This window comes from Propithecus coquereli, unplaced genomic scaffold (assembly GCF_000956105.1).
Source record: "Propithecus coquereli isolate 6110/MARCELLA unplaced genomic scaffold, Pcoq_1.0 Scaffold535, whole genome shotgun sequence".
Lineage (NCBI taxonomy): Eukaryota > Metazoa > Chordata > Mammalia > Primates > Indriidae > Propithecus > Propithecus coquereli.
Genome location: NW_012151230.1, coordinates 651,180 through 678,301, shown reverse-complemented (window position 1 = coordinate 678,301; position 27,122 = coordinate 651,180). Strand labels below are relative to the sequence as shown.

General features: G+C 59.3%; 1 protein-coding gene across 1 annotated transcript in view; it reads right to left on the bottom strand.

Moving 5' to 3' along the window:
* GALNT9 (polypeptide N-acetylgalactosaminyltransferase 9) overlaps positions 1 to 26,261 on the bottom strand; it is a 71,841-nt gene extending 45,580 nt beyond the window's left edge. Inside the window, exons 1-4 of the mRNA XM_012657247.1 lie at positions 26,204 to 26,261; positions 25,819 to 25,969; positions 25,615 to 25,726; positions 8,015 to 8,313 (exon numbers count right to left, since the gene is read on the bottom strand). Of these exons, the coding sequence (XP_012512701.1) occupies positions 8,015 to 8,313; positions 25,615 to 25,726; positions 25,819 to 25,969; positions 26,204 to 26,261 (620 nt within the window). The remainder of the gene's footprint in view (positions 1 to 8,014; positions 8,314 to 25,614; positions 25,727 to 25,818; positions 25,970 to 26,203) is intronic.
* Positions 26,262 to 27,122: the final 861 nt, after the last annotated feature.

The following is a 27,122-nucleotide window of genomic DNA, read 5'->3' as shown; positions in this document are numbered from 1 at the left end:
GTACACACATCTGTGTTTTCGTTGTTTTTTCTCCTGGGTTTCTTCACTCCATTAACTTTATCACACAGGAAAATGGAGACCCGGCAGATACGCGAGGTCTCCCTCGTCCACCACCTGTCCCCACTCCTCCCCCCAGGGTGACACTGACGCGAGTCTGACCAACGTCCCTCCCGCTCTCTCTCCCAAACACCGACTTGGAGGTGCGCTCCCCCTCGTAGACGTTAGCGGGGTCCCCAGCGGCTGTGGCTCTGTGACTTGCTGCTTTGACTCCACGCGGTGCGCCGGGGCGCGTGGGTGAAAGGGTGGCCGTGCGGGACTGTTTCCGGCTCAGCCTCCGTCGAGGTCCTGAGTGAACAGGCGCCAGCTGCTGCCACGGCCACGAGGGGCTGCAGGGCCGGCCGTGCAGAACCCGCAGGAGGCTGGGGACTCTCGGGCGCGCCGAGGGGGCCCTTTTCCTCGTAAGCCCGTCTTGCGCCGTCTGTGCGTGTTGCACTCGCGACAACCACAACACGGTGCGAGTCAGCGTTCTCTGAGGCGCAGCCGCGCATGAAGGGCCTGTCGCGTTTGTCTTCTACGCCTTGGGGACACCACTGGCAGTTGACAGAACACCAGTCAGGTAAGACCTTCCCCGCACCCTTCCCTCCCCCACCGGGTGCCTGGTGAGCGGAGGGGGGAGCAGCCGAGACAGAGACGCACCTCGCCCCTCCCCACGGCCCCTGGAGCAGCCCCACCGCAGGCTGCGGACAAGCCTTGACTGGGAGGTGTACACGGCGGGGATCGTTACGTGGGGGGGACTCTCCCGTGGGCTGGACACGCTGATTACCGGCCTGGGCTTCGTTATCCGAGTGTGCCGAGCACCATAGGCCTGGCCTGGGTCTCGTGGGGACAGCGGGAAGAGTGTCCCTCGAGTGGCACCGAGGCGCAGTGGGGAGGGGGCGGGGCGGGGGAGATGGTTCTCGGTTTCCCGCAGACTAGGCCCGCGTCATGGCTGCAGACTGTGTGGGTGAGACACGGCAGGGCCACGGCCACGGCCACGGCCACAGCCAGACACTGGCTTCAGCTGTGCGTTTCCCCCACGCACGGCAGCGGCAGTGAGCGCACCCTTCGAGACTTCGCTCTCTGCTTTCCGCGGGATAATGCTCTATCCCACTTTATCAATTAACCTGCACTCAACAAAATATATTCGTTACAAGTACTTGCAGTTTACAAATTGCTGTTTAAATTAAAAATCGTGCAAAATGTCATATATAGCTCAGTTTTGCCCCCAACTACTTCGCGTCAGATAATCTTTTACTTATAAGACGATGCCCTTCTCCATTCAAGAAATTGTTTTTATCAGACACCGAGCAGACGGAAAGGAATGTTCATCCGACAGACGTCAGGTGTGGCGGTTAACGGAGCCGTGCGGACCTGTGCCTAACACCCCGTTTAGGAAAAGTGCGCGATGGCCCCGCCCCGCCGTGCACCGTCCCGGGAGGCTGCTCCCTCCGGACCTCGGTGCGCCCGGCCTGCCCTTCACGGCTCTGCCACAGACCTTCGCACCCCGAGTCCCATGCTGCGTCTTTGGACGTGACGCCAATGGGTGTTTTCCCGGTTCACGGTCCCCCGCGTCCTGCTCTTCCCACCTGACGCCCGGTTCCTGAGGTTCCACCCGTGTTGCCCCGTGGCGGGTTCACTGCCGTGTCCGTGTGTGAGATGCCGCGTGGTTTCTGGGCTCCTGCTGTCACGGGGGCTGCTGCTGTCGGCCACCCCTCCCTGGGTCCCTCCTGTGCGCGGATCAGCTCACCCCGTTTCCACGGCTGCGCAGCCCCTCCGCGGGGGGAGGCCAGGGACCCGCGGCCTGGCCCCGGCCCCGTGCTGGGCGCGCGTCCTCCCTGCCCCGGTGTCACAGAGGAGCAAAAACAAACCGTCACGCAGCGGCCCTCGAATAACTCAGCTGAGGCGGAACCAGAGGGCTCCGCTCCGGACTTAATAGCGCCATTTCTGTCAGACAGAAAATAAACCAAGTTTATGGTGTTTGGAAGGAGTTAGAGTTCAGTGAGCCGCGGTGATCGAGGGCCGAGCAGAGGCCCCGCCACGGCGCACGCGAAGGGCCTGGAACCTCAGTACAGACGGCCCTTCCTGTGCCTGGGGCAGGGAGGAAGCCCCACCAGGCCTTGGTGCTGAGCCCCCTAGTCAGGTACCGACGCAGCACGACCCATGTGGGTGTGGCAAACTCGATGGCGTGTTAACATCCGGAAATGCAGGGCCAGGTTGCTCCTGCCCCTGAGAGGATCGCAGACCAAGATGCCCTGACCGCACTTCCCTCTCAGCCACACCCTCCCCTCACCTGACCCAGGGCCTTTGCACACCCACACCTGGAGCCACACCCTCCCCTCACCTGCCACAGGACCTTTGCATGCCCACACCTGGGACCACACCCTCCCCTCACCTGCCCCAGGGCCTTTGCACACAGGCGAGGTTCTGGCCCCGCTGTAGAGCCCCCATCACGTCTCCCTCTGCCTAGTCTGAACCCTGCCCTGCGCGTCCATGAGCATTAAACATGGTCACACGCGCATCTGGCCGTGGGGCCGTGTGTCTGGCAGCACCGGTGCATTTCCAGGGGCATCTCCCCAAGTCAGGCCTCTGCTGGCTTCTCTGTGGACACATGGTGGCCCCACTCGGTGCTCCCTGTGGCTGGGTGAACGCAGAGGGCGGGGGAGGCTGAGTCTGGCCGCCGTGCGCAGGGGCGGGAACGTGTGACAGAGGCTTCGGCTCACAGCCAGAGGCAGGAGAACCTCGGCCCCAGAGGCCTCTCCGCGAGGATTTATAGGACCACAGAGGAGCAGAGATGCTTACGAGGCTCCCGACGCCACGTCCGAGGTCCTGGCCAGCAGTGACGCTAATGGGGATTCAGGGACGCTCCTGGTGTCCCTGAGAGACGTGCCGGACGCCACGGCACGAAGGGGCGGCGTCGCTCCCAGGGGCCACGGCCCCGCCTGGTGAGCACAGGACACACGTCTCCCGCGAGCGGCGGCCTGGCCTCAGCACAGACTCGGGAAGGCGCCCGTGACGGATGTTTCTGGGAAAAGCTCCCGGGGAGGGTTCTTGGAAGACGGGTCACCAGGGAGCGCCGCTGCCACTAGCAAGCTTCATGACATCTTCGCGGCGGCAGCAGCTGCCACACGCTCCCGCCCTGGCGGGGACATCGATGTGAGCAGAGTCCTCGTGGGGGCCCTGGCCTGGCGACTCCAGGGAAAACCAGACTGGGAAAGACCACCTGGCAACACCAGAGGGTTGGGACGTGCCGGAGTCCCGGCGTCAGCCCTGCCTGTCCAGGCCTGAGTCCATTAGTCTATCCAGGTGGCTGGGGGCAAAGGCTCCCCGGCACACGCATGCACACACACACACACAGGCACACACACGCATGCACACACAACGTCACGTGCTGGGCACCGTGTCCCCCAGTGGCTTTGCTGACCCCTCCCCTGCCCTTAGCCGAGGTGCCCAGTGTGGCCCCGCAGGGATCCCAGACCTGGGCCGTGGCGACTGCAGGCATTTTTACCCCCAGCTCAGCGTCTACGTGTCCAGCTCTTCCTGCCGGCCCCGTGTCGAGTGGACTCTGCCCCACAAATCCTGGCAAATCCTCACCCGCGAGGGAAGCCAGAGGGCAGGAAGCCCGGCTTTGCCCGTTTGGCTTCTGTCAGCCTCCGGGCTTTACGAGTCTGGCCTGGAGGGGCCGCAGAGCCTTGTCGACGGCAGAGACAGCCCAGCGGCCACCCCAGAGCCAGGACAGCAGGTCACCCGTGGGGTCCCGCCCCATGGACAAACCTCCTTCCCCAGCCAGACCCCAGGCCGGGATGGAGCCTCCCGGAGAGGAAGGGGGAGCTGGCTGTGCGGTGTGGCTTTGCCGGCCGCAGCTCCCGCACCCTGATAGAGACCAGGCACCTTTCCCGCAGAGCACGCAGCTCGTCTTCACGACGACACCCTGGATTTTCCGTCTTATTGCCTGAGACACCTGCCTTCACGCAGACCACCCCAAACGTAGGGGCTTTAGGAGGACAGGCTTCGCAGGGAACCCGAATCGGGCACGAGGTACCTGTTGTCGGACCCTCAGATTCACCATCCTCTAAACCTGCACGTATCGGAGTCAACAGCCAAGCTGTTCGCACTTAAGCAATTAATATGCATGAAGACTTCGCAAACACGTAGCGGGGGGCGGTTGCTGTGCCGGATTATAGGACGATTTCTCGGATGAGGTCATTCGTTTTTATGGTCCTGTTTAATTTGGATTTGCTGGGCTTCCTTTCATCATCCCACAGGCCGGTCTTAATAATCCAGATCTATGTTATGTGCTTTGTGGCATCAATGAAGCCGCTGCTTAATTAGAAAAGCTATCTGCTCTCGACAGAGGAATCGATGTAATGGGGGGAGGCGGGAGGACTTTGGTTTGAGAGTGGATGGAATTGCCTGTCAGTGCTGGAATGTGTGCACACACACACATGCATACATGCACACACGTGAACACACACAAGTGCACGCCTGCACATATGCACACACACGCACACACACTCCTACATCTGTGTGTGTTTCTGGTGAGCGGGCCTGTCAGCCCCGCAGTGAGGCAGCGTCTGACGGGATGATCGGCCCCTGGCAGGTAAAACTGTTTATGGAATCAAACTCTGACAGTTTCAAGTGGGCACAGACTGACCCTGCATCGATCTGTTCACTTATCTAACCAACCACAACACTCTCCGAGGGCCTACTAAGTGCCAGGCGCAGCCACCACAGTGTGACAACATGCAGTACCTGCTGCCCTGTGTAGGACGGCGACGCCACCAACACCCGTCAACACCACAAACCCGCATGTCAGCGATTTGCCGCATCCAGCCCCAGCCTCCTCGCGGGTGTTCCCAACCAGCCTCGAGCCACCACTGTGTTTCTCTCCTGACGCCCGGGACTCAGGGACTTGGGGAGGGTCGGGGACTGTGGCGGGGTCACGGTCAGACTGGGCTGGAGTGGCTGGTGCTGGCCGACACCTCTCTCAGGGTCACCCAGGGCCGGTCTGTGTGAACTCCCCACGTGAGCTCGTGTGGGCTCTTACCAAGCACGCGGCTCCCACCGTGGCCCTGCTCCAGCACCCCACGGGCAGAGGAGGGGGGGTCCTTCCCGCCCCAGCCCTGGGTCATTCAGCACCACTGTGCCTTCCTCTCTTGGGTGCCCAGACACAGAAGCCACCCAGTCCTGGGGTGGGGGACACAAGATTCCAGACGGGATATTTTTGCATCGTCTTTGGAAAATACAATCTGTCACACTGGGTTATGTGAAGAAGATCAGATTCTGGGGAAAAAATGCATGTTCTAGAACAGGAGGCAGCAAACTACAGCCCAGGGGCCCAACCCGCCCACCGCCCGTCCTCGTGATGAAGGTTTAGTGGCTCACGGCCACACTCGTTCACGTGCACGGCAGCTGCGGCTGCTGTTACGCCGCAAGCCGGTGTTGAGGGGTTGCCACCGAGACCACGTGGCTGGAAGCCCGACATGTTCACATCTGGCCATTTGGGGAAGAGTCGTGCTGACCCCCGAGAACACTGGCCACAAGGGAGTGTCACTGGGCGGCTCACCACCCGATCCTTCAGGTGTCGAGGAAGAAGGAGCCGTGCCCCGACCCGTGCTGGCAACAGCAGGCAGGTGGGAGCAGAGTCTGGCGCCTTCCGACGGCCCCTCCTCTTGTCAGCATTCCCACTGCAGAAACCCGGCTCAGACCCGTGCAAAAGCACCTTGGTTTGCAAAGCTGCCGGGTCCAGGGGAAGCTGCAGGACTTGCTGGGCGCAGACTCAGACGTGTGGGCTGGGGGCGTCTCTCTGTCTGCCCCCCACGCCAGGCCCATTTTACACAGGCTTCCTCCACGTCCTGGTCTGCAGGCGGGACTCTGACCCCCAGGGCGACGGTGCCAGGGATTAGCACCCTCACAGGAGGGAATCCAGGGAGCTCCCGCCTCCCACCCTGTGAGGATACCACCCGGACGCAGCCCTGGCTCACCCTGACCGGGACACGCAGCCTGGGAACTGGGAAATGACTACTGATTATACGCCGCCCGGCCCGTGGTGCCTTGTTACAGCAGCTCTGAGACTCCCCACCCCTGCCCTCCTCCCCTCACCCGACACCCACTCTGGCTTTTCGTAACCCCCTCCCTGTTCCAGGCCTGCCCCCAGGGCCCCAGCTTGGGGACACCTGGGGACACCATAGGACAAGCTGCAGGTTCCCCACAGGGCTCCCCGGGGGGCCTCAAGTGAGAACTAAAGCAATCGGCAGGGGGTGGTGCAGTCAAGACACTTTTCAAACCTTTGTTCTCTCCAAACTTTGAACGTAGCATTCAACTCTCTGGGTACATCTCAGCATGTAAATAATTCAGACTTCTGAGTTTTTAAAAAAATATCCAAAATAAAAAAATTAGGTATTAAAAATTCAAGTTATTTTGGGACTTAAACATAGCACAGCAGACAGAATATGAGGATATAAGCCTGGTGGTGTCATCTCTGCAGCTCATGGCCCGACCCCGGGAGCTGGTTTTGACACTGCCCTCGAGAAGCCACTCCAGACCCAGGGCCCTTCTCTGGCCCCGACACCTCCGGCCAGTAACTCAGGACTATCCAGAAACCCAGGAGGAAGAGGTGCCTTAATTGCTCCCGTCCCCAGGGACAGGGCCACTGCCATCCACTGCTTTCTGGCACTGCTGGCGTAGGGGCGTCAGTCAGGAGGGCTCCCTCCTGCGCTCACCCCCGTCTGCCCTTCTGTCAGCGGATGGAGACTCGACTGCTCTCAGCAGCTCCAAACGGGTTTCCACGGCACACACAGCTCAGGCTCGGGCGGGGAAGGGACACTGAGACCCGTCTGTGGAGCCTGGAGCCCCCGAGCGAGGTCAGGGCGTTGCAAAGCCAGGTGGGGCCACTTCCTTCTACCCCCGAAGGTGCTGACCCTGCCCTGACTCATCTCAGAAGACACCACTGCCCCCTGGCATGATGCCGGACACCCCAGGGCAGCCTCAGCCCCTCCCCCCAGCCCACCCTCCGTGGCCGAGGTTGGAGCCCACGGCATCTAGACTGTGACACAGGGTGGCGGTGAGGTCCATATGTAGGATGTCAGGGCCAACGAGGGGCTCTGTGGTTTCCAAGCAACTATGGCTTCTGTTGGGTCTGCTCCCATGCTCCCTCAGCCCCCTCGGCCCCCACGATGCTGACCTCAAACTTATTTCCCATGGGGAGCATGTGACCAAGGCTCGACCAATCAGTGAACTCCATTCCTAGGCTGCTGGCTGTGATTGGCTCCCAGATGGGCACATGACCCAACATGGGCCAATGAAAGCCCTGCCTGAGACTTTTGCTTGAATTGTTGCCAGGAGAGGCTGTCCCAGTCTGAAACTGTCAGCTGGGATAGCGTGTATCACCTACGGCCTGAGGATGGGGGTGGGCTGGTCCTTGTGCCCACTGTCCCCTCCCTAGGCCCATGTGGGCTGCTGGGCCAGGCTCCCTCACCCTCTGGCTTGGGCTCCGTCAGGGGAGCCAGCAGCAGACACTGACAGGTGGGAGGAGTGAGGGCTCCCTGTCCCCTCCCTACCTGCCCATAGTCTCGGCAGTGGCTTCTTCTCTCCAAAATTTCTGTCCCTGCCAAGTGTTCCCATCTCCAAAAGCCCCAGCTCTTGCTGGGCCCCCATGGTATTATTTCTGCCCTTTGTCCCCTTGGCCTTGGATAGAAGAGCCTCCCACTGCTGCTACTTCCTGGGTGCCTCGACACCCCCCATGGGTGTCCTGGGCTCTGCCCATCCCCACTTGGGAATCCGTCAATTCCTGCCAGGATCTTGACTAACACAGGGGCCAACCTGAAAGCAGGACGATGCTGTCGGCCATCATCCCCTAGATGTGAACCCTCCGGGGGCCCTCAGAGTGCTGGGGTGCTGGGCTCTGGATGCCGGTGCTTCCCGGAAATTCCTGGGAGGCCCCTGTGGGAGGACGGGGGGCGGGGGGCTGCGCACTCACTTTTTGGGCCTGTAGTCGGGGATGGTCCTGTCCAGGGAGATGCGGTTGCTAAGCTGTGCATTGTAGCCGTACTCCTCGAACGCGCCTTCCGTCTCGTGGCTGTCGTCCCGCAGGGTGGTGGCCAAGCCGCCCTGGCCCAGGCCTCGTGGCCCCTCCACCAGACCCATGGGCTTGGCAAGGCCTGCGGGGAGAGCAGGAGACAGGGGGTCAGGCAGCCCCAGGACAGACCCGCACCCCACCAGAGACGCCCTCCCTGCCTCTCTCCCTAACTCGGCACAATCCATACAGACTGCGGGACCCTGGAGGAGGCAGGGGAAGAGCTGGGGGGCCAGAGGCGGGGGGCAGCATAGGGTTTGGGGCAGCGACACTGCTCCATGTGAGGCTCCAGTGGTGGATACGCTATGCATCTGTCCAATCCCCAGAACTCACAGCACCAGAGGAACCCAGAGCAAAGAGACTTTAACTAACAGCAATGTATCCAGCAATGTATCAATATTGGGCCCAGGGCAGACTGGGGCTTTAGTGAACAACAATATATCGATATCTACCAATATCGGCCCATCAATTGTGGCAGACACGCCAGGCGGGTGTAAGGCGCTCACACCAGGGGACACTGTGCGCGGGAACTCTCTGCTCAATGTCTCTGTAAATCTGAAAAGGCCCTAACACTCCGGAAAACTACAAAGTGAAGCGCTAACGTCTGTGCTCTCCCCTCCGCAAGCCCCACCCTCCGAAGGACATTATTTCTTCCTGGTTTTTAGTCTTTTCTTTCTGTCCACTACACATGTGCATAAGAAGCTTACGGATCTAGTTTCCGCTTGGTCAGTCTGAGACAATCTCCCGTGACTCCTGGGCGTGAAAAGTGAGCAGTTGAGCCCGTTCTCTGCACCCCTACGTCCCCTGCCCGCTCCTCCTGTGCCGGATTTTTCTGAGCTGTGGTTACATTTGGTTGTTCCGGTGGTTACCCGTGTGTCCTTCAGGGGTTACTTAAGGCTCCTCAGCTGGCGTCTCCCGCCCCTGTGGCCTCCGTCCCCTCACTGCCCCTCACGGCCACACCCTCCATGGTCACTCCTGGCGTCCACACTTCCCTGTAACTGAAACTGCGCTGCCCACGGGGTGCGTCCCTAAGTTGATTCTAATGTGAGAAACGAGTCAACACGGCCACGTTGTGATTACGCCACTACCATCTGCCGCGGAGCCCACCCTGAGCGGCCAAGGGACCCCCACTCACCGACCCCGCGCCACTTAGTGAGGGATTTCCGAACGTCAGGACAAGATCCATGGATTTGCTGACACTCTACTGGTGTCTCAGAATTATGTGTATTTTGTTTTGCTTTATGTTTGGGTCTTGGCTTTCTGTGCCCCTTTTTAGAGGGGACACACAAGGATGACAATAATGATTAATAATAACAGTGTTTACAGAGCTTGCACCCTTTAGACACGTTGACTTATCGTCCCACAACACCCCTGCCAGGCAGGCACCATAATTCACTCCATTTTGCAGATGAGGAAACTGAGGCACAGAGAAGCCGAGCCACGTGCTCCTGCTCCCACGGTTCGTGGGTCTGTGCCCAGGCAGCGTGGTGCAGAGCAGATGCTCCCAACAGGTGTGACTGTGGACCAGGGTCCAGTCCTCCCGGAGAGGCCAGGAAGTGAGGGGCCAGCCCTCGGCATCCGCGTCCCACCCCTTCCCCCCGCATCTCACGAGCACAGGTATTCGCCCAGTTGCTGTCCTCGGTTCCCTCTCGCTCCGAGCCTGGGCTGCTCCGTCGTTCCGTGAATTTCACGTCCCCTCGAGTCTCGGACTTCGTTTTTATTCCATGGAGATATACTCTCAAAGAATATTCAGAAGGGTTGTATGGAGAGGAAACTGTCAGAGCCCTAGAACGTCTGCAAATACCTCTCCTCTGCCTCGCGGTTGGCTGGTAATTTTGCTGGGTATAGAAGTCCAGGCCCGACGTCCTCCCCCTCACCCAGCACCAGGACCTCTGCCTTGTGTGCATTGCTTTTTCTTTCCTTCTTTCTCTCTGTAGAGCCTTCGGGACTTTTCTCCTCCTTGGCATCCGAGATTTGGTCACGGCGTATCGTGGAGTGAGTCAGCCGCACTTGGCAATCTGAATGCTGAGCCTTTACCCAGCTCTGGGAACTTTGTCCCGTTAATTACGTGACGATATCCCATCTACCTCGACCTCCGTCGAGTGAGGTTTTCGCCCCGCTCTATCTTGTCCCCTTTTCCAGTCCCCACTTCCACTCTCTTGACTTCCCATCATCAGCTTGGCCTTTGGTCACGCGTGTTGCCAGTGCACCTGTCCGCTGAGTTGTTCTGTGGTCGTACTTTAATCCGGAAGGACGCTGTCTGTCCTCTGACGGCCCTGCCTGCACGAACGGAAGCTGGTGTTACTCTGCGTGGTTGGCAGCCTGGCCCCACGGCTGTGGCGCTCGCTAGCCGGGGGATCATCAAGGCAGCACCCGCATCTCAGTTCTTGGAAATGCAGCCAACTCTTGTCATTCCGGGCAGTTCTGTGGAGCCGCTTAAACGCTGAAGTAGCCAACACCGAGCCCTCTCTCCTGCGGAAACACAGGGTCTGCTCCACGGTGCTTGCTGGTCACATATTGTCACCAACCCATCAATGCATAACTTGGTTTTAAGTGTATTTCTGCTGAAAGGCACCTTATTTCATAGATATTGATGATTCATCCGCATTGATCTTAGAGACAACAGCGCCATAACTCACGCCTGAGCAAAGCTTCTCTAACACGTTTGTTCTCCGTAAGGCACAGCACGGCCTCGCGCATGCAGGACCACCGGACAGCACTTCAGCTCTGCTCTAGGGCACATTTCAAACGGCAGCATCACCGAACAAAAGCACAAAAATGCAGGAAATCTGGGACTCAACAGACAGTGGGAAGGACATTTGTTTACGGTCTGAGAGGAGGCGGCGGAGCGTGGCCTGGTGCAACCGAACGTTTCGCTGCTCTGAGCACGTCTGCGAACGACCACCAAAGAGTCACGAATATCGATTCGGGGGTGACAGATAAATTTTAGTCAGCAGGAAAATCTGAAAATACGGGACCCATGAATAATCCAGATCGACTGTCCTTTGATGTTTTAGCAACTGTTGCCGACACATCGGCGGGGCCGGCGGGGCGTGGGCCCTCCGGGACGTGATCTTCCTGCACCACAGCTGAGCCCAGAGCGAGTGAGGAGCGTGGATGAATGTCTGGGCCCAGCAGAGACGGGGCAGCCAGCGTCCCCCAAGGCCACGGGCCTGAGCCCCTGAGGCCTGTCCAGGGCCCGGAGATGGAAGCTGCTCAGGTGACAGCAGCCCTGAGTCCAGTGGTGCCAAGTTGGCTGTGTCTTTGCGGGACCTTGTTAAACACAGACCAACCCACAGGTCTGCGTGGGGGGGAGAGTCGGCATCTCTCACAGGCTCCAGATGCAGCTGATTTGGGGACTCCGTGCAGGACGCTGGCCTTGGAGCCGGGTCTCCTGGCCTTGGGCTCACTCGGGTGTGAAACCAGCCCTGCTAATCAGAGCCGGCATTGGTGCAGGTGTAGACCCGCCTGCGGCCCGGAGGGCAGTGGGGGGCTGCGGGGCTGGGGGCTCTGGGGTGGGGGCCTCCAGCTGGGAGGGGCTGTGGCTGGAGGGGAGCAGAGTGAGAGGCTGGCCTTGGGGAGGCGGGTGCGGGGTCACAGCCGGCTGCCATTTCCCCACCACAGTTCTCCAGAGCCGGAAAGATCTGTAACAGCTTCACACGTGAAACCTGCAGATCTGAGATTGCTTTTAAGGAAGGTCACACACAGAGCACCTTCCTGCGGGATTTCCGGTCTATCTGCCCCCACCGACCGCCTCTCTTAGCTCCAGCATCCGCTCCTAATCTTCTCTCCCGAAGAATTCCTTCCACAGAGACAGGATCGCTTGATCCCGCCAGGAGGCAGGGCAGGCGGGAAGGAAGCTGGGGAAGATGTGAAGGTGTGAGACGGAGCCGCTGACGCCTCCAGTGCTGCACCGGATCCGCGGGCCACGGGCAGGCGGGGACAGCCGCCTCCGCCTGGGAAGCCAGCGGGGCCCACGGACTAGTCCACTTTTGTCCTAGCCTCCCCCAGCCCGGCTTCATGAGTGCACAGCGTGGGGACAGCGGTGACATGAAAGACCAGGCTGCGCAGGCTGGTGTGGGCGGAACTGTGTCCTCTGGCTCCGGGCGCTGTGAATGTGACCTTGTTTGGAAACAGGGTCTTTGCCGACGTAATCGAGGTCAGACGAGGCCACGCCAGAGTGGGGCGGGCTCCAGGCCCCATGTGGTTAGTGTTGTCATATGAAGAGGGGACAGAGACATGTGGGGGGGCCACATGAGGAGGAGGCAGGGACTGGAGTGATGTGGCCACAGCTGGGGGACGCCTGGGGCCCGGGGAGCCGGACCAGGTGAGAAGGATCTCCCCCTCCGTGGCCCTACAAGGCCCTGCCGGCACCTTGGTTTTGGACTTCTGGGCTCTGGAACAGGGCAAGACTCCAGTTCTGTTGTGTAAGCCACCCAGTGTGTGGTGACTCGTTGGGGGCAGGCCCAGGAGTGACTGCACAGCCTCCTGCCACCCACCCATGTGGCCCACTTGGACCAGTGGACACGGGTTTGCTCAGAGCCAAAGAGAACCATTAATGTGAAACACTGAGGAAATCACAGACGACACAATCAATGGAGAAACATACCATGCTTGTGCATCGGTAGAATCTACATTGTTAAAATGTCCTTACTACCCAAAGTGATTGACAGATTCAATGCAATCCCCATCAAAATACCAATGTCATCTTTCACAGATCTAGAAAAAATAATTCTATGCTTTGTTTGGAAGTAGAAAAGAGCTCAAATAGCAAAATCAATCCTAGGCAAAAAGAACAAATCTGGAGGCATCACATTGCCAGACTTCAAGCTATACTACAAGGCTATAGTAACCAAAACAGCAATGGTACTGGCACAAAAACAGAGACATGACCAATGGAACAGAATAGAGAACCCAGATATAAACCATCTCCCTACAGCCAACTGATCTTTCACAAAGCAGACAACAATATACACTGGGGAACAGAAACCCCATTCGATAAATAGTGCTGGGAAAATTGGACAGCCACATGCAGAAGACTGAAACGGGATTTATTTCTTACAGTCCTGGAGGCTGGGGGTGCAAGGTGGAGAGGCTGCATCTGGCGGGGCCTTCGTGCTGCCAGGCCCACGGAGGAAGACAGGAGGGCCCAGAGCACGCAGGGGAGGGAGAGGGGAGGCTGGGGGAGCCGAAAAGGAGGGTAGTGGGAGGAGTGGAGGGGCCAGGTTGCCCCCTGTCAGGAGTCCACTCCTGGGGAGCAGGGTAGCCCACTGGAGGTAGGATCTTCTGGACAGACCCTGGGATCCCCACCAGCGTCCCAGCTGACACCTCCAGCCCTGGTCCCACCCAGTGGGGTCAGGCAGGGACATAGGGGCCATGCACGTCCATCCAGACTGAGCACAGCCCTGGCCGCAGGGACTGGGGCCCCACTGCAGGTGCGCGGAGACCAGCCCCTCCCTGGACGGGGCAAGTGTGCCAGGCCCAGGAGGAGCACCCAGCCCTGGCCCTCAGTTCTCATGAGGGGAAAGTCCACAGTTTGCTTTTTGTCCCCACTTAAAATTACCGTGGAAAGTGTCTGCCGTGTTGTTACAGGGAGGGCTCAACCGCGGTCTTAGCAAGGGTCTTTTCCTATGTGCTTATGCATTTAATTATCATTTATTTGTTAATTACATATTTAGGATTGTTTACTGATTTCAGAAATTAAAACACTAGGTTAAAGATGCAGACATTTTTATGGATCTTGGTGCCAAAGTACTTTCCAGAAGGTTCAGATTAGTTTTATTTTTCTGCCAGCAATATACACTTTCACTTCTTTAATTAGAAAGTGCAGTTCTTCTGATTAAAAAGGTCATAAATGCTTATGTACGAAATTCCAAACAGACACACACACACACACACACACACACACGCAGGATCACCCCGGTCTCACTCTGCAGGGAAAACCAATGTCAGTACTTTACTGCTCCATATTATTTTTATAAGATTATATATAATGGCTTCAGCTCAGTTCAATCAATATATACGGCGTATGTACAAGCCCGCATTCTGTCCTTATCACCGCATCTTGAGCATTTTCCAATGTCACTAAAAATTCTTCACAAACGTAACTTTTGACGGCTGTAAACATAAAATGCCGATGTGTGGCTGCGTCGTGTACTCACTCGCCCTCCCAGCGTCCGGGAGACGCTTACGAGCGTGGACGAGCAGGTGGGCCATGCGCGGGGCGCCCTGCAAGCACCTCGAGGCGGGTGGGGACGGGACCGGGCTGCTGTGCTGGGGGTGGGCGGCTCGGAGCCTGCAGGAGTCGGGGGAGGGACCACACTTGTCAGGTTCTGCGTGTGGATAAATCACGTCAGTGAGCACCGGGGAGGCGGGGGCACGAGGACGGAACTGGGGTCTGAGCAGAGCATGCTGGTCTGACGGTGGCGTCCGGATGGGCATCCAGGGCGGGACGGCGTGTGGGCATTTAGGACTCAGTACCCCCCATCTCTCCCTCTCTGTCTCTCTCCCCAGTCTCAACAGAACCATTCTGTCTCTTCTAGGACCAGCCCACGTCAACCAGACCTGCACTCCCACCCCATGGTTCCCATCAGATACCCTGTCCCCAGACACAGTGATGGCCAAGGGTGAGCCTGCACCCCAAGGGGATTAATCACCAGGAGGCAGCGCTCCTGCCTCTGACGTCTCGAGCAGCCGGCACAGGGATCTGCTGTGAGCCGTCCTTATCTTACACACGGGGAGGCAGAGGAGGGATGAGGAGAAGCAGAGTCTTGATAACATCACTTCTGCCCCTGGATCCAGCCATTCCTGAAGCCGAAGATGCCAGCCCTGGACGTCTCAACCTCTGGGTCTCAGGAGAGCAGAGGAGCATCTCCTGCCCCACGTGGGCAGACTTGAAAAAAAACGCATCTGAAAATCTCTCCTATCGGGTGGGCTTCACGCCTTCCCACGGGCTGTTACTACGTGGCACTTCATGCCTCATCCTCCCTGCCTTCTAGTCCCTTCCGCCATCCCGCCTTCCTGCCTTCTGCCACGCTGAGCTTTCTTCTTCCCCTCCTTCCCACTACCGATTTGTAAGATGGATGTTCCATTTCTGCTTTTTTAATGTTTCTCTTAAATTTGTAAAACTATGCATGTTTGGCTTAGCATAGTTTAAAATAAATTGCTATCTCTACACTCCTTCCAAACAATGTAAGAAACTTAGAGCGTTTTACCTCTATGACATTCAATTGGTTTATTGTGTCATAGTTTAGTTCTGTCTTTTCTTTGTGTCTCCCAAACGGTCATTATCATTAACGCATTAATGTCGCCCTGTGCAGCCAGGGCCTGTCTGGATTTACATGCGGTCTCTTTGCTCACATCTTCCCAGGCCTTCCGAGGTCAGTGTGTTTCTTCCTAAGGCCTGAAGATTGGGGACTCGGTCAGCAACGCCTGCGAACGAGAACCTCTCACCCCTCTCACCCTTCTCCCTCTCTCTCTCTCTCTCCCCGCATTTCCTCTCTTGAATTACAGTTTAACTGAATTTAGAATTCTAGGTTGGCCATTATTCCCTTACCAATTCAAACATATCATCCTAGTCATGTCTGGACTCGTAATACTGTTGTGTAATTTCCTTTGCAGACACTCCGTTTTCTTTCATTGATTTTAAGGTTGTTTTTCTCTGTAACTTTGTTGGTCTAAGGTTTCACTACAATGTGTCCGTCCTGGATTTACTTTAATTTATCCTGTTTTCAGTTTGAGCCTTCATGTCTTTCATTAATTCTAGATATCACTCGCTACTACCTCTTTGAATGTTTCCTCTCCCTTCTCTGTATTTCTTCTTTCGCAACATCTGGAAGACATGCGCTATAATTTTTTATCCTGTTCTCTATTCTCCGTGTACCTTCATCCCTCTTTCATTCCCTTCATTTTCTTTTCCTCTCTGTAATGTAGTCTGAGTACTTTCCTCAGGTTTATCTTCCATGTCATGAATGCTCTTGTTAACTGTGTTTAATTCACTGTTTAATGCATTCATTGGGTGTTAAATTTTAACGACAATATATTTCACGTCTGGAGGTTCTATATTTTTTTCTAACCTATGCTCTCTTTTCTCATAATATCTTATTTCCTTGTGATTTCTAGTTCTTCCTTTTAAAATACTTTTAAAGATAATAGCTTGTAGTCTCTTTCAGAGTGTCCTATTATCCCTAATCCTTGTAGGAGCCATTCTTACTCTGTTGTTTTGTTGACTCTCCGTCACGCTGGGTCATCACTGCAGGTTTTGTGATTTTTGTTGTGAAATCATTTTCAGTGGATATCATTTTATCTGAGAGAATTCCCGTGGCCAGAGTTGCAGAGGAAACTCTCCGGAGATCAGCTTTTGTGTTGATATCTTATCTTAGGGAAATTACCCTGCCTGGAATGCAAATCTTTAAGAGGGCTCCTTGGGGGTGATTTTCTGCTGGGCAGAGAGGAGCTTCTGTGCTGGGTGAGGTCAGCCTGCCCTTGTGGAAGCAGCTCACAGGAGGGCTGAGTCCAGCGGGAACCCGGAGAATGGCCGGGCCACGTCTCCCAGGCAGAATCGCTGGACATGAGTTGAGTGTTTCTCTTTAGGGATCATGAGAAGCTTGGGGCTTTGGCCTAGATGTTGTCAGGACAGTTTTGTAAGTGTTGGGTCCACACGACCGTGAGAGTGACAGGTGAGGGGACAGCAGCAGCCACCTCACCTGGGCAGGGCTCCTGGGCTCACAGATGAGGCATGTTTGAGGTCAGACCGTCCTGCGGGCAGCAGGGAGGGGCCTGAATTGCAGAGGCAGGTCCCAGACCTGGCACCTCTCATCCCAGCTCCTCACACCCTCAGGCTGTCGGGGTCCAGGGAGCCTCGGGTGGGGTTCGGATCCGGAAGAGCCAAGTCGGGGCCACAGAAGCCCCCCTCTTAGGACACTGGTTCTCAAAGTGGGGGTCCTGGGCCAGCAGCATCCTGGGGTGCTTGGAGCTTGTTACGAATGTGAGCTCTCGAGCCCCTCCCCAAACCGAATCAGAAACACCGGGGTGGTTTAACCCGGGGCTCTGGTGAAGTCGAAAACAGCTGCCTCAGGTCAGTGGTTCTAAACCTGTCTGCACATGGGAGTCACCTGGGAGTTGAAAACCACCAACACCTGGGTCTCACCTCCAGAGGGTTCGGTCTAATTGTTCCAGGGTGTGGCCCAGACACGGGAATCCGTAAATGATCGCCAGGTACTTCCTTGTAGCGGCCAACTAGGGGGCCGCTGCCAGGGCTGACGGGGCGCTGGCCTTGCTCCACGGCCCTGGCCAGGGGAGACCCGCACAGGTGTGGCACAGTGGGCAGGAGCCGCTGCCCAGGGCGGACCAGGGTTTGGACAGCTGGGCCCAACGGCGGAGGCCTGTTGCGTGGGCGGAGCTGGGCCCTAGGCTGTGGGAAGCAGTTGTCAGGTCGAGGTGGCCAGCCCACCCTGCCACCCTGCTCCCCTGGCTGAGAGCCCACCCAGGCGCCGCGCCCTCCACGCGACGCTCTTGCTCAGAGCAGAGGCAGCGATCTCACTTGCGAAGGGAAAAGCAGCTTCCATTCGCGGCTGAGCCCCAGGCCCCTCCCCTCGGAAAACTCATGAGCACTGCTGCAGTGGGGGGACGCGGCTCGCTCGCGTGGGAGGCGGCTGCCGCCCACAGTAATCCTGCCCTTGCCAGCGGTCATTTGAATTTCCTCCCCCCTGACCTGAGGGAACGCACTGCTCTGATCACGCGCGGCAGCGGGGAAGACCCCCGCAGGGGGGCAGGCGCCTGTTGGAGAGTTGGAGAGTGGGTGTGAGCGGCCAGAGCAGAGCAGACTTGGGGTTCAGGGCAGAACGGCATGCAAGGGGGACCTCAGGGCGCGACGAGTGATTCAGACCCCGTTTCTCAGACACGTCCTCTTGGGCCAGCCTGAGGACAGTGGCGACAGTCCGAGGATGAACAGCGTCACCGGGCGTCCGCGTTGGGGCGATGGGGGGCGGTGGGCGAGAGGGTTATTGCCGCCCGGGGGTTTGGGTCCAAGGATGCCAGATGTAGAATTTCAAGAGAAGGTGGCACTACGTAGAATTATCTCTCTAAACACCAGCAACTAATTCACGTTTTGGAAGAAATGCCTGAAGTTAAATACACGCTGGGTCCGTATCTGTTACTGGCTGGGACAGGGGTGGAGCCCTGTCCCCGAAGAGCTCGGGCTCCAATCCTGGAGCCGAGTTTGCTGCCTCGCGTGGTCTGAGGGTCTTTGCAGAAGTGACTAAGTCGAGAGTGTCCTGGACTATCGCTGTGGCCCTGGGTGCGGTCGCCGGGGTCCCTGCACGCCAGAGGCAGAGGGGATTGGACGGGGGCGGAGACCGGAGCAAGCGGCCACGAGCCCAGGACGCCCGGAGCCCCCGCAGCTGGGGGGACAAGGAGAGACCCTCCCCGCAACCTGCACGGGCGGCACAGCCCAGCCCACACCGCAGTGAGGTCCGCTTTGGGTGCCTGGTCTCCAGAACGGAGAGAGAATAAGTTTGTGCCCCTTGGCGTGGTCCGGCCTTGGGGGTCCCTGCAGAAGGTGTTCCCACCTGCCCTCCGGGTCAGCGCTGGGCTGGGCGCCCTCCTCTCAGCACTCCTGAGCCCTGCAATTTGCTTGGAACAAAATGCAACGCCCCCGCCCCAGGCCTCCACGGCCCCAGCCCACCTCCCCGTCCCACCTCATGTTCTGCCCGTGCCCCCTCGCTCACTGCGCCCGAGACCCCAGCCTCTTTCCTGTCCCTTCACACACTGAGCCTGGCCCCGGCTCAGGGCCTCTGCACCTGCCAGGTGCTCCCAGACCCACAGGTAACAGATTCCATTGAGTCTTTTCCTGCCTGGAATGAGGACTCAATGCTTGGGGCTGCAGCAGCCGCTGTGCAACCATGAGGTGGGTACCACACGGGGGAGGGCAGGGGCCGGCGGCATCCGCACAAGTTGGGCTCTTAAGACGTCTGGATTCCACGTTCCACGAGAAAAACAAACCACAGTGCAGCGGGCATTTCAGTCAGGGTCGGTACCACGCAGAGGTAAAGGAACCAGGTCACACAAAGGCCTGGGTTTCGGGAACTCTGAATTCTCTCACCCAGAGAAGCCGAGGGGTGAGCTCGAGGACCGACACACACCAGGAACCAGGCTGCCTCCCCACAGCCGCACCGAGAAGGACGTGGCTGCAGCTCCTGGCCGTCCCCCCGAGCTCCCCCCGCCCCCAGATCGTTCCACACTCGGCCAACCCGCCTCTTCCCGCACACAGTACCTGGGCCGAGTGGGCGGCTGTGAATTCTCCACTTGGAAGGAAGTGCGGCTTCCCAGCTCCCAGCTTCTCTCCGAGTCGCCGCTTTCCATCTGTCGCAGCGACTGAAGCCAATTTCCAGGAGGAAACAGCCCAAGTGGAGAGGCTGCCAGTCACAGGAGAACATGAAGGGAGGCGGCAACGCGAGGGAACCTTCCGGAAGGGGCGAGGGACGCCGTCCCCCAGCAAAGCCGCCCAAGGGGTTCGACTGCCAAACAACTGGGGGGGATGGCCCCCACTTTGGGGTTCAGCTGGGTCCACGCTTCAGCCCTTCAAGCTCCACCCTCTCTGGGGACACGTGGCGCTGGCGGCCCAGGGAGGGGCTGGGCATCAGCCCCCTTCCCAGACAGCCGGCGGCGAGTCAGAAAACCGCGAAGCTCGTCAGACGTGGACACAGCGACGTCACCTTCCAGGGAGCGACAGACGTCCGCTAGCTGGCGAGAAATCACGGGGCCAAGAGTGCAGGGAGACGGGAGTCTGGAGACAGGAACGAGCCTGTAATTTGCTTTTCCCAAGGGGGCATTCTGAACTCTGCAACCCAGAAACTTCAAAGAGGGAGGAAGGGGCGGAAACCAGAGGAGCCAAATAGAAGACACCCCCGCCCCCACTGACAGGGCCACCAGGCGCCCACCACGAGGACACGCCGCTGTGCCGTCGCTCCGGCACCCCGGCCTTGCACTCGGCGGGAGAGGGGCTACCCGGACGTGCCCAGGGGCCTGGAGACGCAGATGCATCCTGTCCGGAGGAGGCGCCCCACCCCCAGGCCTCAAATTACGGCTGCAAGTTAATGTTCAACGACAATGACCAGCACGCAGCCCGGCGTGACCAGGCACACAAGGGAAAGAGACACCATGAACGAGAACTGGCAGAAAGTGCAGAGGCGGCTCAGACCAGGCAGCTGCCAGGGGCCGCGATCCGGTCCTGCCCTCGGGCCCCAGGACACCAGCGGTCCCCCCACTGCTGGTGCTGCCGCCTACAGGACTCCGGGTCTGGGTCCTTCGTGTGCCTGCGACCTTGGCTGCTGACGTCTGGCAGTCAGCGTGTGGGGGAGGGGCGGGGCAGCAGCGGCGGAACATCCCGCCAGCTCCTCCCCCCTCCTCTCAGTTCCACCCCTAAAAATGTAAACTGATCCAACGTGCCTGGCTATTAATTTTGATGATTGCAAAGTGGAGATAAAAGGAGAGAGACCCTGGCTTGCCTTTCTAGATAACGTCTCTCTCCCAGCTTCAATCCTACCCACTCTTTCCAAATACGACGGCTAATTCCACTACAGCCAGGTCTTTTCCACGGGGGCCCAAACTAATAACACAGCGTCAGTAGCGGGAAGACGGGCCACCCCTCTGCAGCTAGGACGTCGTGAATATTTTGCAGGACACGGCAATACCTGTGAAATATATTCTCACTGAGACTAACACAGTGTTTGATAAATCTTCATACATAACACTCGTGTTCGACTGATATGAATATTTACGGGGCCAAAGCAAGGGAGGTAAGTGCTGGGAAGTGTCCGGCAGGATGGATTTCTGGGCCCTTTCCTGCTTTGTAAGGCGCAGGGAGGCGGAAACACCCCACAGCTACTCCACGCAGAGACAAATGCAGGCCCGCCCCAGGTTTGGGTCTAGTGATTGCCGGGGGGCAAGCATGGGATATCTGGGTGCTGGCACCCAACCTCGGCCTGGAGCTGCCGAGAGGGTCAGAGTGGCCAGGCCCCGTCCGTCCCTCCCCTCACCCACCCTGTTCTCTGGTGGGGACACACGCGGGCTCCACTCTCTGCTCTAAACCTGACTCTAGAGTCCCCCTGGACCCAGCCTTGGGGGCCGCAGACAGGAGACCTCCCGAGCCCACACCCTGTGGACTGGAGTGGAGACTGGTCCTGTCCCTGGGGAGCCCTGGGGGACCTGACCCCAAAGGCAGGAGCTGCTCGCCTGGCCCCGGGGCCTCCAGGCCCCGCACACAGCAGGTGCTTGTCGAGTGACTGAAGGAACTAAGGAGGCTCCCGGTCAGAAGGAGACAGAACCAAGGCCCCACGCGCGGTGCCCAGACACTCCCTGCCCCGAGCAGCTGGACCCGGCCGAACAGGCAAGAAAAGTCCTTCAGGCTGTGCCGGGTGCGCCGGGGTCTCTGCTGGTCGAGGCAGGGGAGAAGGACAGAGTCAGATCTTTTATTTTGCTTTCTTGGTCCAGCCCCGTAGCCCCCGCCCCCAACAAAGCTGGAAAGTGTTTGAGTCAATGCTGCCCACCTGGCACTTAGGTGCGCAGACGCTGGAGCCAAGCCGCCAAACCCCTCACCGCCACCCCCGTCCTAACTGTACGCAAAACACTCAACCTTTGCATGCCTCAGTTTCCCCACCTGGTAAGTGATGACAACAGCGTCACTCGTGGGCCGTCATGAGGGTGGGTGGCGGGCCCAGCTCAGCCCCGGAGCTTGGGGTGGTGGAGCCTCGCGTGTCTCTGCCCTCTCGGCGACGCACACGGTGGATTTCTCTCGACTCAGGTGTCTGCTGTTTGGGCCCGTCCCACCCTCCACAAAGCACCTGGCGCCCAGCGGTGCCGGCGGGGCTGACAGAGCTGGGAGGAGCTGCGGTTCTGGGGTGGGATGGGTGGGGTGGGGGCATCTGCATAGCACGGAGGGGCGCCCCCCGACTCAGGGTGGGGCCTGACCGCACAGGGCCGGCACCCGGGGCAGAGAGCTGGGGCGGGATCCCAGCCCTTCCCGCGGCAGGAGAGGGGGGAGAGGGCCTGGACCTCAGCGGCGCCACCTCCGCGGGGCTCGGACACATGATTGCGTCTTCTCCTCATCTCGCTGCACGGCCACTCTGAAATTCCGGGGGGCTCACTCTCCTCCACCCACAGCTGCCAGGGAAGTGCTGGGGAACCCGGTCCAAGTTCTGCATCCCCGACCCCTGCTGACCCCAGCAAGGCTGCCTGGAGCCCTGGGCAGGGTCTGTGGCTCTGTGTCTCTGCCCGCAGGGAGGACGCCCCCTCTGCCGGCGCTCGGGACAGAGACGCAGCTCCCAGCCCCACACCTGTACGGAGTGGATCGTCCACATGGGTCTGCCGGGACCCAACCTACATTCTTGGCCTTCTCTCCTACTCTAGCCTCCCAGATTTTGTCTTCCCCTTCTCAGTGCTTGGCCTTGCTCACCCCACAGTGTCCATCCACCTACCTGTCCACACACCCACCATCCATCCATGTGTATCGACCGCAGTCAATAAATACTTGCTAAGGACCTATTTTGCACCAGGCGTCGTGCCATACACCTGTCCAAACCCTGCCCCATCCCAGCCCTTTCTCCTCCCCCCACCCCCGCTGGTGTTTCCGAAGACCTGCCACACGTAGGGCGTCTTGCCAATCACGTTACATGCACCATCTTGTTTAATCCCCTCAGCAGTCCTCTCACGAAGGGAAAATCATTTTTCACTTTTCACAGATATGGAAGCCAAGGCTCAGAGAGGGCTGGTGACTTGCTCAAGGTCACCAGGTTGGGGTCTGGACCCAGATCTGTCCCTCTGCAAACGTGGGGCTCAGACGCCTCCTCTTCCACGGAGCCGTCCTGACCTTCCCCTTCACAGCAGTGCTCCCTGCGCTCCTGTGAACGTCTGCGTCGCCCAGAACACGCTGCCTTAGAGAGCGGGCAGCACGGGCCGGGCCTCCCTCTACCTGCCTGTGATCTCCCGGAGGAGGACGCCACGCTCTGCGCACCGGCTCACCCACCGCCCCTCTGCGCAACACAGAATTCGTTCTAGGGGTGACGTGTGAATAGGACCGAACCATCTCCCTGATTTCCGGTGGAAGCTGGAGATGATGCGTTTTGGGCAGGGCGGGCTGGATCGGAAAAGGAACTGGGGGTTGATCCGGTGGAGTCGGGCTGGGAAGGTCAGGATGGCGGAAATGAGAAATAGCGGCGGATGCTCCGGACGTCCTCACTGAGCACAGAGCGCGTGAGGCATCGCCACAAAACCTCTGGCTCTCCCTCACTGGACAGTCTCAGGACGGCCCAGAGGTGGTCGCCGCTATTGCCCCACTTTGCAGATGGAGAAACCGAGGCCGTTCAGCAGCCTGCCTGAGGCTGTGAGGGGCAGGCGGTGGGGACCCTGAGCCCGGGGGTCCAGCCCACGTCCGAACCTCGACACTCTGCTCCCACCAATCCAGATAATCTTGCCGGCTTCCCCTGCCCGCTGCTAAGTGCTCAAGCACTCGGAATATTAACAGGCATTTTCTGCAATTTTCTCTGAACAGTTTGAAAAGAGTCCCTTGCAGAACCCGGACCCTGTCTGTTATTTTCTGACTTGGAAATGAAATCAAAGCTTGCTGGGTTTCAGATTGGGCCGACACACAGAGGTCATTTGACTGAACTATTCTGTTAAAAATAAAAATAGTCCCTTTCCGCTGTGAGACGCAGGAGACATGACAGCCAGGCACTGAGCTGACCGGGCCGCGTCCTCCCGACCGGTCTCTGCGGGAGGCGGTCGGGCAGCGCCTGGCTCCAATCCCACCCCGACCCCGACCGTTCGCCCTCGCTGGGTCCTGCCTCCGTGGGAGGCGGAGAACGAAGTGCGCCAGACTCCTCGGGGCTCAGAACACACCACGTGTCCCTCCTGGTTAACACTCGCGAGTGAAATGGCCCCAGGGAAAACCAGCTGGGACAACAGGCAGCCCCTGCCCTGGGTCCCCCTCAGAGACCTGAAGGGGCATTTGGAGAGTGGAGGGAGGGCAGCCCTTCACCCCGAGAACGTAGTGGGGTGGTGGGCGCGGCATCCAAGGTGGGGGCCACGCAGCCCACCCTCCCCAGCCACGTCGGGCCTTATTCGTCCCTCCCCACCCCACCCACCGCCACCACCCAGGAAAGACAGGGCAGAGGCAGCAGCCCAGCTCTGCGGGGCTGGAGGTGGATTGGAGTGACCTGGTCCCAGCCAGTCCCCTCGCGGCCCAGGCACGAGGCTGGTCCTCGGCTCTCAGAGCCTCTCCCGGCCCCCGAGAAGGGGGCGCCACGCCGGGCAGACGCCGGCCCTGCTCCCCGCCGTGCAGCGGGAGCCCCGCCCAGCCAGGCCCAGCCCCCCATATTGCAACAGGCACGTTGCGTGTCCCTGTTCCGAAGGGAAACAGATAACATATAGCCAAATGTACTTTCTTTTTAAAAATCTATTTAGTGCTATATCTGTACTAAAAAAGGAAAAAGAAAAAGAAGGAAAGAAAAGGAAGGTGCTTTGCAGTTCTCAGCCTCAGGCGACCTTGTTTCCTGCCTAGGCCCGCAGCCCTCCCACCCCCGCAGGACGGGGATCGGACCCTCCTCTCCCTCCCTCCCCATCGGATTCCCCCGCGGTCCCATCTCGGACACACCTCCAGCCCCATCTCAGCACTCGACGGGCGTGTTCTGCCCCGGGGACAGCTGGCAAGACGTGGAAACACTTTGGTTACGACTCCAGGTCGGGGCTGGGGTGACCAGCACCCCGTGGGGGCGGCCAGGCAGGACGGCCTGGCCACCCTGCCGCGCGGCTCCCCAGGGAAGGCCCCGATGGTGCTGGGAGGAGCAGCTCGGCTGGTCCGCAGAGCACCCTGAAAGGGCTGCCCACGCTGGCTGTCCCTAATTTTTCATCCCTCTGCCCCTCCTCAACCTACACCAGCTCTATCAAGGTCACCTCCCCGCTAAGTCCACGTCCTCCCGCGGCTGTCGGCAGCAGCTGGCGTGTTGGTCGCCTGCCCCTCGCGGCTGCTCCCTTTCAACAACGTGTCCTGCTCTGGGTCCTTCCATTGGGTCCTCGCTGCCCAGTGCCCTGGGCTCGGGCCTGGGACTTGTCTCAGCCCGCACTTTCTCCTCGTCTGGGCTTGCGACCCTGGAGAGCACGTGCGGCCAACGACTCCCAAGCGTGTTCTCCGTAACCCTGACGGCACAGCCCAGCCCAGCTGCGCCGCGGATGCCCCGCCCCGCCGGCAGCTCCGCCACCCCTGGGCCCTGCAGCCTCCCCGTCCTCCAAGGCCCAAAGTGTGTCCTCCCACCCCGGCCCAACACCACCAGCCGCCACTGGGCGCCGTCCAGCCCAGCCCGGCCACTTCCTGGTCCTGGCAGCCGCCTCCCGCCCAGTGGGCCTGGGGCGACGCTCGGGAGCACCAAACCCTCGGTGGTCAACAGGAGCAAGGTCTGAATGCAACATCAAAGCGTACGAGTAACACAAAGCACCCACGAGGAACAAAATACCGACATTGCCAGGGAAGAGGAGCCCAGTGGCGAACCGGGTTTACGTGAGGAAGGAATGGCTACGCGGATGCCTGAGATTCCGCCGTTGTTCAAGTAGACAGAGGCCTGCAGTCTGCAAGGACGGGGCCTGCGAGAGCTGGTTCCAGCACTGGAATGTCCCACGGCCCGCGGTTCAGTCGCAGAGCCACACCGGAAGGCTCCCACTTGGGGACGAGTGTTTGCATGAAGAGGCCGCCACTCCCGGGTCCCTCATCCCTTCTCCACACGGTGTTCTGTCCTATTTCCACACGCGGGCAGCCGTCGCGGGCAGCGATCACGCGCATCCGCGGGAAGTGGGCCACGGGCTTTGCGTGGTCTGCAGGGACGGGGTCGTGAGAGCCACCGCTTGGATCCCGGCGCTTCCTGGGGAGGCGGCGGCCAGAGGCTGGGCGGTGAGGCCCACACGGCCGCGACTGCTGAGCCGCCGTCAGACACACGGCCTCGCTCCGCGCTGCGAGATAACGCGTCTGTTCGGTACCTTTTAAACAACCCAGAAAATGAGTTTCTCCTCCGTGTGAACGGCAGTTAGAGGGGGACCCGCCAGACTCACGTTGACAGCAGACAAGCCCCCGGCTCCGCAGGGGGGACACCAACGCAGTGGCCGCCATCCTAAGTGGAGGCCCCGCCCGCGCCGGGCTCATCCACCTACTTTCCCTCGGAGGCACCCGGCTCTCGGACGGGGAACGAAGACGCTGACCACGCGGGTCCTGAGACCGGGATCCCATCCCTCCTGCACGTCTTCCATGGCCGATCTGATGTGGAAATTTATAGGGACTTATTTTTGTCAAGTTTCCAGCCAATGAAGGATAAACTGTCCTTTCAGAAAACAGTTCCGAGATTATGAAACATGCAGATTGCTGAGCTGAATTGCAAATGCAATCACTCAGCCCCAGCACACTTCGAAGTCGGGGAGCACCGCCGGCATGAGTTATTCCCGGAAGCTTGGGGCCCCCCCGGGCTTGCGGACAGATGGACGTCTGCGGACACAGCCAGCTCTGCTGAGGGCCGCTGCCCCCGCGGGAAATAACCTGAGAGGTGTTTATCGAACTCGTCTCCCCAAGACCCGGAGGGGCGGGTCTGCGCAGAGCTCATCCCCGGCGCCGAGGGCTCTGCTGCTCCCATGCGTCTGCGGTTGGACAGGGTCGGGGTCCTCCCTCAGAGACGGGGCGGCCCTGCAGGCTGAGCAGCACACGCAGAGCAGAGAAAAAAACCGCAGAACCGAAATGTCCTGCATGTCCTCGGATGCTCCTCCGAGAGCCGGGCGCACGGAGGATGTCAGAGAACAGAAAAACCGACACTCAAACAGCCGTGAACCGGCGTGGCCAGCGGAGGCGGTGGTGCTCCGACGGGGGGTGTTCACTATTTTTTCACTGTTTGTGGTAAATCAGCAACAATGGGGAGCTGTGAAACTGAGCTGGGGGGGGCGGTTAGTCAGCCGGAGGGGAACACGGCCAGTGACGTGCCGCTGC